This window comes from Salarias fasciatus, chromosome 22, assembly GCF_902148845.1.
Source record: "Salarias fasciatus chromosome 22, fSalaFa1.1, whole genome shotgun sequence".
NCBI lineage: Eukaryota > Metazoa > Chordata > Actinopteri > Blenniiformes > Blenniidae > Salarias > Salarias fasciatus.
Genome location: NC_043765.1, coordinates 17,973,123 through 17,985,890, shown reverse-complemented (window position 1 = coordinate 17,985,890; position 12,768 = coordinate 17,973,123). Strand labels below are relative to the sequence as shown.

The window sequence follows — 12,768 nt, the reverse complement described above, 5'->3', positions numbered from 1 at the left end:
CTGATCTGAAATCCCCGCGGGTCACGTGACGCTGGATGAGCCAGATTAGCGGCTCGGTGTTCTCCAGCAGTCCGCCAGCACTCACTCGAACCTCGGCTCTCGCGGGCGCTGGATGCGGCGGTCGTAGCACCGGAAGGCGACAGCTCTTCTTTTTTTTTTTTCTTCAATTTTGGAGCCTCGAATCTTCATCGTTTTTTTTTTGCTGGGCGGCATTCATGAACTAGCCAGCCGTGGTGAAGATGATTTCTCCGTGGGACCGGTGGTACTCGACGAGCTGCTGCCTCTGCTGCCATGTCCGGACGGGCACCATTATCCTGGGCATATGGTACATGGTGAGTCCGCCTGCTTCCCACCTGCTGTCAAGCCCACAAAATATACACGCAAAATGACTCAAATGTGCTGAATACGCGAGGAAAATGTTGCGAAAACACGAAGCTGAGTTTCAACGGCTGAGTTAGCTTGATGTGTTTCTGTGATTATTTTTTTTCGGGATTCCCTCATTTTGATGTCTTCAAATACTCTTATTTATAACCGAGACTTTTTTTTTGACACAATACTACATTTTTGTAGAGAAATAAACACATGAATCACATAGTTTTCCATACGTTTTGTCCTTCTGAGCTGGCTGTTTGTTGTGCTGATGCTTTAACCTTCCCGGTCTGTTATTTCATTTGTCCTACATCCCCGCCTCGTTAAATATAGTTCACTTCTGCTTTTACCTCCGGGATATCCTAAAGTTTTAAACATAGTTCAGTAATCCTGCTAAATCTCTGACCTATAATAAGCTCCCCCTCTCCTTTTTTCATCCAACGACTAATCAGTAATGTCATCAAATCCAGCTGAGGCCAGAAAAAGCATCAAAAAGCTTTTTGTAAGATGTTTTTTTTCAGGTTGTGTGAAAACAGTGACATGAAACTCATGGAGCTATTCTTAAATACAGCTGATTACTGTGATCAGCCTGATCAGCTGTGACACTTTGGGGGAAAATACACATTAGATGAGGTCTGGAGGCTGGGATCGATGAGCAGTCATTCTATTTTATGTGGTGTCATTTTGCTTTATTTGTTGAATGGTATTGTTTTAAAATGTTTTTACTTCTAAATAATAGTATTATGACTGTAAGATAATATCACAATACAGCAATTTATAGCAGTGAACATTCTTTACGATATATGTGAATTCTTGTGCTTTTAATACTGAAAACTGTGACATTTATTATTAATCATTAGTACATGCCAAACATTTGCAGTTGTATTATTTTACTGTCAGACATTTACAGATATATACACAATGTGTACATTTTCATGTCAAAGTCAGAGTTGTGGAAAATGGAAAGAGTAAAAATCAGGCAAGAATATCGTATATCCAGAGGAAGTGAAAATCTACAAATGCACCTCTGTATTCAAGTCGTATGTTTGTTTAGAGCAGTAGCTGTGATATGACAGTATCCCAAATCTACAATTATGTATGGTTTCACATGAAGGAAGACACTCTGTATTGTCAGTATATGATCCAGCCTTGTTGGGAGTAATCCCCTCCCCTGACCATTCTTGATATAATTTCCCAGTAGATCACAAAACAATATTTGCAATTTATTTCCTCATCTGTATTTATATTGGCTTCAGTTCTGCTCCAAACAAAAGCCCGTTTTCATCACTGCTTAAAGCTGCTATTAATTATCCTTTCTATCTCGGTATGCGAGGCCTTCTAGCTCCACCGTGCACTTTAATACCGTTATTGATTTTCTTCCCTCCGCAGCTCATCAACGCAGTGGTCCTACTCATCTTGCTGTCAGCACTCAATGACCCAATTCAGTACCGCTACCACCTTACCAGCTCCGAGCTGGGAACCGACATCGACGTCATGGACGATGCAAGTGAGTGCTGCTAATCCTCTCCACTGTTACATGTCCGACTTACTTAAAGCTGTCAGACAGGGTGAGGGCTTCATTCACAAGTCTTCAATTAGGCAAGTTGTTACCTTGTCAGGAATTATGTCAGAGGTTTTCCTTGTTGTAGTATTTTTAGCGTGAGAACCTCCTGCTTTGATCTGTTCGGACAGTGAGGAAATATATACCTTTGGATTGAAGTTGATTATTCAAGAAAAGTTGTAATCATTTGTAAAGAAATAATTACTGATTGTGGTTTAGTGGATAATGCTCTCACAGCAAGATCCCCACTTCCCTGATGTGGAATTAGCCCAGTCTCTGTGTGGATTTTCTCTGGATACTCTGTTTTGCCCCCTCAATGGTTTAAAAACATGCTTCTGGGGTTAATTGGCGACTTTCCAATGCCTTTGCCCACAGACAGCTGCAATCAGCTTCCACCCCCCACATCCTCATTAAGATAAAGCAGTATAGAAAGAGGGTGGAGAGAAAATAATTAATAATATTTTCGGCTTTTGGGTGGTTTTCTTTTGTAATTTATTGAACATATATCCCTACAGATTACATGCAAAGCTTTCCGTTGATTCATCTGTTTTCCATAATTAGGCTTTAATAGAAACTTTAAACCAAAATCACACATTTCTAATGTAAAAAATTGTAATTTTGAGAAATGTCTCACTGACTCTATTGAACACCGGTTCTGTGTTTTATAGCACAGTTTTTGTCCTGTATAATACATTACTGGAAAAAAGAAAATGCCCTAAATGTGATTTAGGAACAGCAGTAAACATATCTTTGAAAACTTGCACTAGTTTAACATGTATCGGGCGTGATTTAGGAACAGGTTTTTATGGTTTGACATTTTTTCAGGTGGATTGACTCGGAGAAAAGCTTGTTTTGCCAGAGTAAAGGAACAAAACTTACCAGCAGCTGCACTGATGGCTATGTTTGATATAACAGTTTATTCATGTATTTCATGATAGTCATGAATCTATTATTATTAGATTGAAAAACCCTGTTTCCAGATATTTTATGTACTATTCCCTGAAAGTTTTGAAACAAGGATGGCGTTGTTTTTAACTCTTCAATCCGATCTCACGTCACTATTTAGAGTAAGCTGGTAGTTACTCATACATTTTAATGAATATAGAGGTAATTCAGGGAGGCATGTTTGTGTGTAATTAGATTTCAAATGATCGTGATCACTAAATACTGGAACTATGTCAAGACATCACAAGACTCTTTCTTGTTTGTTTCATGGCTCAGTGACAGTATTTTTCGGGTGAATGTCTGAAGGCGCTCCCACGCAGCGCTCATTAAAATCAATGTCACGCTCACGCAGCCCGTCGTGCGTCTGCAGCCGTGAAACCACCTAACCTTTCTGCCCACCGCTTCTCTTCCGAGAATGCTGCTCTCAGCATCGGCGCAGCTGAGTAAGCTGGGCACCGCGGAGAACAGACAGATCAGAGTGCATGTGTGTTCCCAGCGCCCCCCCCCCCCCCCCCCCCCCCTCCTCCGGCGGCGATCATCGTCACAGTAGCTTCCAGAAGGCCACAGACACTGTCACTGGCCTGTGTGATTAAAAACGACTGCTCTAATTCTCCGTCAGATTAAAACGGCCATCTTGACTGAGCCCTGCTCACACAGCGTACGCGCTTGTGCAGTATCAGTTTAAGATCGTGAAGAAATGGATGGAGACAAGCCGGGGTCAGTAGTACCAGCGTCACAAATCGTCAGTCCTGACATGAAACCACATGAAGTGCTGTATTCATGTGAGATTGCATTGTTTGTAGCATTTATTTGAGTGCTTCAAAGAGTCATCATTTCCTCTGAGTCAGCACAGTGGCATTGGTTGGAAAGACATTTTATGCATTCAGTTTTGAGGAGCGCGTATTAACTGCAGTCATGAAAATGTGTTTACATGTGATCTCCCCCGTGGGTACATGCACAGATAATCCAGTGTTAGCTTGGTGTCAGCGGATGCTTTAAGTAACTGTGATGAGTGTTTCTCTGACGGGGCTCATCTGTGAGTCCTCACAGCTGTAATGTTAATATGAGAAGGGCGTTAGATTTGGTCAAATTTAGCACCTCTTGCATAAGAATTGCACACTTTATGATCATGTTTTGTCCGGGACAGATTGAGTGGTGCTTTGTTCAAGGTTGATGTTGTTAATTTCCTGTGGATCTTGTCAATGGATTTGCCTTTAAAAAGACTTTGTGCCTTGATAGTTTTATTTAAAACCACAATACACCCAAAGTGTAATTGTTACAATAAATAACACAATCAGCATGTAGATCACAAATCACTTGGAGCCTTGTCCCCATTCAGACTGTGAGATTACATCAGTGGATTTCAGTTTCAGGGACAGCACGCACTTACTGCAGTTTTTCAGCAGGAAATTAAATTATCTGTTTTAACTCTGTTGTTTGTTTGTTTCTCTGTTTTTTTCCCTGCAGATATCTGCATAGCCACTGCAATCTCCCTCCTCATGATTCTTATATGTGGCATGGCAACATATGGTGCTTACAAGGTAAACAAAGTAAAGACAATAACTTTCAGGCACACATCTGGATTTGAGGAACAGCTGCCTCATTTATTCTGAATGTCTTTTTTTTTTTATACAGCAACATGCTGCTTGGATCATTCCATTCTTCTGCTACCAAATCTTCGACTTTGCCCTTAACACACTGGTAGCCATAAGTGTGGTGGTTTACCCCAACACGGTGCAGGACTACCTCCAGCAGCTGGTGAGGACCGTTTCCGTCTCCAACATGCCCGTTGCTCCTTTTCTCAGTGGATTAGTTATCATGTAAAACTGAAGAAAACCTCTTTACTTTTAACCCCAATGTGCAAAAGCTGCTTAGCATGAGATCATTTGGTCGCAGCGATTCGCCAAAAGCCTCTGTGGAGCCGTTCAGTTAAAAGCCTGCCACCGAGGCGTCGGCACAAGACTTAGATTAAATGTCCAACTCCTTGTTCTTCATGTTTCACACCCCTCACTATTTTCACCCTTGCAGCCAGGGACATTCCCGTACAAAGAGGACATCATGTCCACCAACAACATGTGCCTAGTCTTTGCAGTCCTCCTCTTCATTGGCTGCATCCTCTCCTTCAAGGTAAGACTCCAGTTTGTCTCTGCTGAGTTTATATACTTGTGAAATAAGATCTATATATGCAACACATCGCCCCAGATTAAACATGCTGTGTGAACATTTGTTCACAGTGAAGCTGCCTTTATTTTTTTTCCATGCATTGGCTCCACCATATTACAGTGTGATTAAGGCAATTAAATCTCACACGTCACACACCTCACTGCAGCTCCAGCCATATGGCATGTATAATGAATCGGACCAGTGTGTGAACATTCCCATTATCAATGCTCTTGGTGAGATTATCACATAGTCAGAGAGCAGCGGGTCAGGGACTACAGGAAACTAACTCCCGTCAAACTAATTCTCCCTTAATGCATGGCTGACTCTCCGGGCGCAGCTACGCTCTCGGGCTCTCTGAACGAGATCGGGCATGAAGTTGCAGTCATCTGTACAATCAAATCAAGTTGTTTCTCCTTTAAGCAGAGATTAGAAATGTTCTCGGCAGATATCCAGAGCCGGGTCCGGGTTTTTATGACAGGAAGCAGCCACTGGAGCACACACTGCAGGACTCGCGCTCGGAAACGCTGCAAATGTCACATCAGAGACGGCGAGCTTTGTGAAGTATGCGGAATAGTCGTACTGCTTATCGTGGACGTGTGCATCAGAGATCACATATAGATCTGTGACGTTTGCCAAGCAGAATCAATGTAACCCTGTTTGTATTGATGGGCAGCGCATACAGCACAGCCCAGATTGGCTGATGTTCTCTATACGGACGGCGGCCGAGTCCTCTGGAAAGCGGCCAGATGGAAAATGTCAAGGACACATCGAGCTCCACGGATGGAGCGAACACCTGCTGAAGTTCCTGTTGGAGCCAACATCCTCCACTCGATATGAATGAGTCAGAGAGACACGGAAAGCTGCGGGAAGGACAGATAAATGATGATGATGATGAGGCCAGTGGATAAATGATTTGATGACTTGAAAAGGGATGCATGAAAAGAAATACGTGTCTGTGTTGATTAGAAGATGGAACTTACATTGTGAATAATATTTTTAAAAAATGTTGCCCAGTGGGCAGAAAGAGAAAATGTAACCGTCAGGCCAGAGCTCGCACTGCTGTCAGCATTTTCAAACGTGCCGAGTGGCGAGGTCGACCTCGCCGTTGCGCTGCGTGGTGAGAAGGTCGACTCAGCCGATGGCGGAGTGATTGGCTGGCACTCTGCTTGGCTTCCTGGTTGGTTGCTTTTACTGCCTGGCAGAGGTACCGACTCAGCAGGCTGCTCACACACGCACTCGCACACAATGAACCTCCTTTCCTCTTGCCAAGTCAGGCCAACCTAAACCTCGGAGCAGGCAGGCTGGGGCTCTCTGAAGCGAGAGCTGCTTGAGAAGTAGCTTTTTGGTCAAATGGCGGAGGCAGAAGCGGGAGAATGTCCCACAGTAAAACCCCTTTTTTATTCTTCACAGCTGGGTTATTTCACGGTGTGTCACCTGTCCTGATGCCCATAGATCCACGTTACATCACGGCTCCATTAAGCAGCCGCATGGCCGTCCCCGCTCGCCGTCATCGTCCATAACCTTGATGATCAGATGATGAAAAGTGTCGCCGCTCTTGCTGAAAGTCACGGTGCGCTCTCCGTTTGCTTCCCAGGCCTACCTGATTGGCTGCGTGTGGAACTGCTACAGATATGTGAGCGGCAGGGGCACCACGGAGGTCCTGGTCTACGTCACCACCAACGACACAACGGTGAGCCCACATCCGTCCCCCCCCCCAGCGCCCCACCTCAAGGACACCCCGTCCCTCCATCACAATCAAAACATAATTGGATTTGCTCCGCATTGGTTCTTGCACTCAGTTCAATAAATTAATTCAAAATAATGAAGACGGAGGTTTTGAAGAGTCACTTTCATCACAGCGTTCGGCATATTAATGACATGAAGCTGCACACGCGATTGTGCGGTCCATCCCATCCATCCCCCTCGTTCTCGACTCGGGGTGTTTCCGACAGACGCCAGCAGACTCGCCGTTTCCGTTTGTAATCCTTTTCGTGCTGATACGTAAGACATTAATCTGCCTCACACCCGCCGCCGTCTCCACACTCAGCACTTCATCTGCCTGTCACTTTGTCCTTGTGCCGCCGCGACCCCGACTCGCGGTGCTGACGTTTTCCACCTTACGAAACAGATCGTCCGCCCAGGAGATAATCCGGCGCGCTCTGATGTCATATTGTGTATCATACGGCCTTTCAGCTAAAGCGGGACGTGCGCCGGGCGTTTAGTCCTCTGCTGACAAGTTGGATATTTTCGTCTGATGCTAAGAAATTAAAGCGCCATTTCTCATAACAAAGATTCTTCTAGAAAACACTAATGAAAACAGCAGTGAACAAAAAAAATCCTTTTGTGTGGTTTTCATGTTAAAGTCCCTAATTTCATTATTATATGGATCTTATGTTTCTTGTATGATGTTGTAATGTAAAGCTAGAAAATGTAAAAGAGATCTACCTCCTCTGAAATGTTTGTGCATGTGTTAATGGAAACTGTAGCTGAGCGTGCACAGAGTTAATAATATCCGAAGATCAAATAATTATCCGAATGAAGTAGGGAAATTTTGGAAACTAATGAAGCAAACAGCTGAAGCAACTGGGTCAGAGTGAGATCAGGAATTTCAATTAGGGACGTACCGGGCAGCAAATTGCACCTAAATGCTACAGTTGCCCGTGAATCATAAACAGCTGTCGTATCAGACTGAATCGTGATAATGTGGTTTTATCAGTGTGTTTCCTCTCGCTGCTCACAGCTGAATGGAGCTCCACTTCTATTTTTACTATGAGAAAAGCCAGCAGTGTGTCTAAATGGCTTTTTACGGCCCCCGCCATTGAGTACCCAGCTGCTTATCCGACGAGCTTTTATATAAATGCCATTAAAATGCACGAGGGTCATCTCTCTCTCTCCCTCTTTTTTTCCACCTGCCCTCCCCTCTCTATATATCTCTGTCCGCTCGCTTCTCTTCTTCTGGACATGTTACATAATTGTCTGCTTGTCTGCTTCATTTCAAGTCCTCCCTGTGATGTGTTTGCCGGGCCTCCCTGGCTGTGCCACAATTCTACTGCCTTCGAGCATATTCTCTCTCGCTCTCTCTCCCTCTCTCTCTCTCTCTCCCCTCCCTCCCTCCCTCCGCCTCTGAATTAGCAGCACTGCTGGTTTTATAAGAGCATTTACACAGAAAGACCTCTGATAAAGAGAATGCAATCTGGCCTGCAAAGCAGAGGAGTGTGTGTGTGTGTGTGTGTGTGTGTGTATGTGTGTGTGTGTCCCTTGCAGTTTGTGCTGCTCTCTGCTTTCTATAGGAATGGGACACGGTGTATAAAACCTGGAGATAAAGGCGAGCTGTGTACTATATAATAGACTGTGTGAAGCTGTATATCCTGTTTATGCTCCGTGAGACATTTATGGAGTTTTACTTCAGGCATCGCCGTTACGTCACACGTGGAAAAGAAATTGAGATGAAACCCCCACCGACTCCCCTCGTTTACGTGCGCAGCTTCAACTTTAAGGCACACTGTCTCGGTTTGTCAGGCAGAATCGTCCGTTTGTTTAGGAGTCTGTTAAACCTGCCGATTGACTTCACCGTGCTCCAGCTGCATCTCAGCGGTTCTTCAGCAACAGGGTGGACTTAGTGCGTCATCATGAAAGTCAAGAGCTGAACACTAGTTATCACACTTGTGCCGCTTACCGTCAGCTGAAGCAGCCCAGTTGGCCTAAAGCCTTGTTTCGTGATAAACAAGGAAAAGGAAAAATGAGCTGAAGTGTGTTTCTCTGTTATGTTTCAGGTTCTTCTGCCACCGTATGAAGAAGCAGTCGCCATCCCACCGAAAGAGCCCCCTCCCCAGTACATGGATGCATGAAAAACACCCTCTCTGCTGGATTATACACCCTGACCCCCCACCCCACCCCGCCCCACCCGACGCCCCCATCCATAGGACAGAATCCGCAACGTTTTGAAGTACAAGACAAAGCAGTGTTGGAGCGGCTGCGTCCGGCTTGGCCCCCTGCCAGCGGTAGATTAGATTAGGTCGACTCCGAGCCAGTGTTGCCATTAACGCCGCTCCTCCTCCTTCAGCCCCCCCCCAGTTGTTGTGATGTATTTTTTCCTCCCTCGTGTCTCCTCTGTCATCATCGAAGGACGGCATCGCAGAAACTTTCCGACCTTTCCCCCTCCACCGCCACCCCTCCTCCCTCCGGGCAGCTGATGTTCCCAGGATGCATCGAAACTTTTGCACGCCCCGACCCGACCCGATCCGATCTCATATGTTACTTTTGTTTGAGTGACGAGTGCACAGGTTCGGCCACCAACTGTTAAACCCCACCCCACCCCGATACTGTGAATTACCCCGGTAGTCTTTGTCGAAAGAGAAAAAAAACTACCGAAACAAAGCGACACACATGATCAGTTATACAAGAGCACTTTTTTTCAGAAATTGACAAATTTCCTTCATTGAATGTAATGTTGGGGTATTTTTGTATGACTTTTTTGTATAAACTGAGAGAAAAAAAAAAACAGGAGGCAAACAATGAAAGGTTGTCCTGTTGTGATAAAATATCATGTGTGCTGTTGTAACTCGTCCCGCTGGAGGAAAGCTTGTTGTAAAAGGTTTCACCGACCAATGACAACAACGTCTTCCTTTGGTGTCCGCGTTCCGTCGTCTGTGAGCCTGTGACCCATCAAACTGCCAGTGAAAACCCTCTTCACCCTCGGATTTCACTTACAACCTTCCGATTTGCCTTCCTGCCCAGGTTTTGTCTTTTTCTGAGAGCTCACGTGAAGCACTGCTTCACACATCGGAAGAGGCAGTTACGCACACGAACTCCCGTGTGTCAGACTACGTGTGTGAGGATGTTTTCGGTTGTGTTTTGTGTTCCCGTCGAGCTGCAGCTGCATTGACTGTGTCTTTATTCTTGTTTTTTTTTCTAACGGGTCATGGCGGATATGTGATCCTTTTGTAGTTGCGCTAACTTGGCTGGACTGAGGGCATTTTCCTATAAAGACTGCGTGACATGCTGCTGTACATGCAGAGACTGCGTGCGTGCGTGTGTGTGTGTGTGTTTGTATGACATTATGCTCTAACCCCCAGCTTCCTTTACATGGAGTAACATTTCTTTTGCACATGCAGAGATGTCAACATGTGCTATTTCCTGTACAGGACTCTAAAACGTGAATTAACTTTGACTCGGTAGAACACAAAGTACACAAGTTCTGATGCTAGTTAAACAGTTCGGTTGCTTGTTTTTGCCTCAAAATCCATTCGATTTAAAACGTAGTGTGTACGCATCTGTTCCTTCCAGTAATTCCTGAGAAACATGTACTCTCATGAGAAGACCATTGACTTAGTGTCATTTTGTCATTCAGACTATGCAACAGTGCCCTCTCCCTTCATTAGATGTGCAAATACATGTACAACCAAGTAGTTTGATTCCATTTGATACTAATGACATAGTAAACGTTTGTCCGTCTTTGTCCCTTGTGTGAATTATGACCACTGCTTTTGCAAATCCAACAGAGTTGAAACTGAAAATTGCACTTTAAAGTCAGTGTGAGCTCACTGAAACCTGGTGGTGTTAGTGTTTCCCTCCTCCTCCTCCTCCTCTGCATCATCATGTCTTGCTGTAGCTCAGTGGTTCTGATGTGATTAGCTGCTCTTGTCTGGATGATACACGCTTCTCAGACTCGACCCCAATCAATATTTGCAACGTGCAGTGCGTCTGAGAAGCTGCAGAGCTGACGGGCGTCGGTTGTAGTTTTCACTCTGTCCCTGGACCAGGCTGAGGCCTCATCTGATTAGTTACTAGAAGACTGTTCTCCTCTCTCCTCTTGTTGGATCTGCATGAGCTCATGTCTTCAATTCTGAATAATAAAACATTCAATCCAACAAGTGTCTGCTGGTTTTATGAACCCTTTTTTTCCCCCACACTTTTCTTGTCAGTCTTGAAGAGATTTTGAGTCAAATTTGAGACATTTTCCAAACACTATTGTGCAGAAAACAAGTTTTTTTTTTAAACAAAATTTATGAATTGAAGCACTGCGAATATCAGAAGAAAGCTGACAGGATTCACTTTAATTCACATGGAGAGACCTCTTCATGCTGTAAGCTGAGTGACACCAGTCTGGTTCCAATAAAGATGGGGGTCAGTGGGCTGCCCTCGCCGTTCCAGTATCCCTCCCTCGCTGCGCAGCAGAAAGCTGGCAGATCAACAAGGATTTACTCGTCCGCCTCAAAATGGAGGCTGGCATTACCTTGGCTCTGACAGACCGTGGAATACCAGACAGACGCATTCACCTACTTTCAGTCGCTGGAACAGAGCAGAAAGAAAAAAAAAAAAAAACAAGTGGGTCACATTCTGTCTCTTTTCTTGCTTCGCACCGGCGGGCGGAGGGGTGTACGGTGACGACAAATTTTAAAAGGCTGAGTGAGATTATCTGACGCGAGAAATGATAAAACTCTACGCTGCGAAGAAATAACAGTCACACATAGCAAAGTACAAAGTGAAATCAAACCATTTTTTGGCAAGGGAAATAAAAATGCATTGAAAATAGTTCCAAATCCCTCCTGCAATGTTCAGAATACCGCAGGCTGCTGAGCGGCTTTCAACAGGCTCCACTTCTATTTCCGGAGCAGATTGTTCACACTTGTTAGTTCGGATCTTTTTCAGCAGCCTTTTTAGATATTGTCCTCGTTTCATGCGAGGCATCTGCTGCACGTGAGTCAGATTGCCAGAGATGATTTCACTCAATTTAATTGGGAATTGAGAAACCGGCTTAGAGAAGCAGTGAGTGGAAAAACTGGGCCAAAGCCCTCCGTGGATGATGGACAGTGTGTGTGTGTGCGTGTGTGTGTGTCTCCGGATGGATGCGTCTGTTCCGGTAATGCAGCAAAAACTCACTGAGCAGTGAATGAAATCTGATTGAGACGTCGGAGGGATTAAGTGATTACTATATCATACCTGGATGGGTTTTGATTCTCATCCTTCAACGATTCAATCATTTACAGAAAACAGTCCAAACTGCATCAAGGGACATTATGACATTTTGAATCTGTATTTGTAGGTCAAGATGAAAATGAGCAGGATCAGATCAGACATAATTTGATTTGTTGTTGTAGGATGCAGTTTTGAGGATATTTTCTATGACTAGACCTTGTTTTTTTTTTAGCTTCATGCACCTCAGTTTGGCTTTGACAGTAGATCCATTCATTAGGAACTCAAACAATGTCATTGTGTTTACTCCAATGTTGATGCTGTGCTTAGATATGACAAACTTTAAGAAAGTTATGCTCAGTTTTAATAGCCTCTGCAGCAGCAAGTAAAACAACAGACAGGGTCAATCTATGGAAGTGTGACATAAATGAACTTAAGAACTGTGATTATCGCGATTATCAATATTAGATTTCATCTATTTGGTGTTAAGAGAATCGTATGTAACATTTCTGAGTTTGCATGTTTTCCCTGTGCATGCATGGGGTTTCATACAGGTAATCCAACTTTAAAATACCAAAATATCAATATTTCAAATACCATGGATGTCTGTTTGGATCAATATTTTCAATATTTGCACAGTAGTTCCTGATTTAATATGAATGTGTCTTTTTGACAAAGTTGGCCAAACAAACTACTTCTTCTATGTTTATTTGCGAAGTTAAAAATGCTCCAGAATGTCAGACCTGTGTTCAGATAAAAGAAAGATAAAGAACACTGTAAAGAGCTTTACCCTCTAGGATAGGCTCTGATCCTGA

General features: G+C 44.1%; 1 protein-coding gene across 1 annotated transcript; it reads left to right on the top strand.

The window, feature by feature from the left end:
• The first annotated feature begins 159 nt into the window (after positions 1-159).
• On the top strand, positions 160-9,573 carry laptm4b (lysosomal protein transmembrane 4 beta). Its single transcript, XM_030120415.1, has 7 exons — positions 160-332; positions 1,759-1,876; positions 4,343-4,416; positions 4,511-4,633; positions 4,904-5,002; positions 6,633-6,728; positions 8,812-9,573. Exons 1-7 carry the CDS (start codon positions 240-242, stop codon positions 8,884-8,886), a joined length of 678 nt encoding a protein of 225 aa, XP_029976275.1. The 5' UTR covers positions 160-239; the 3' UTR covers positions 8,887-9,573.
• Positions 9,574-12,768: the final 3,195 nt, after the last annotated feature.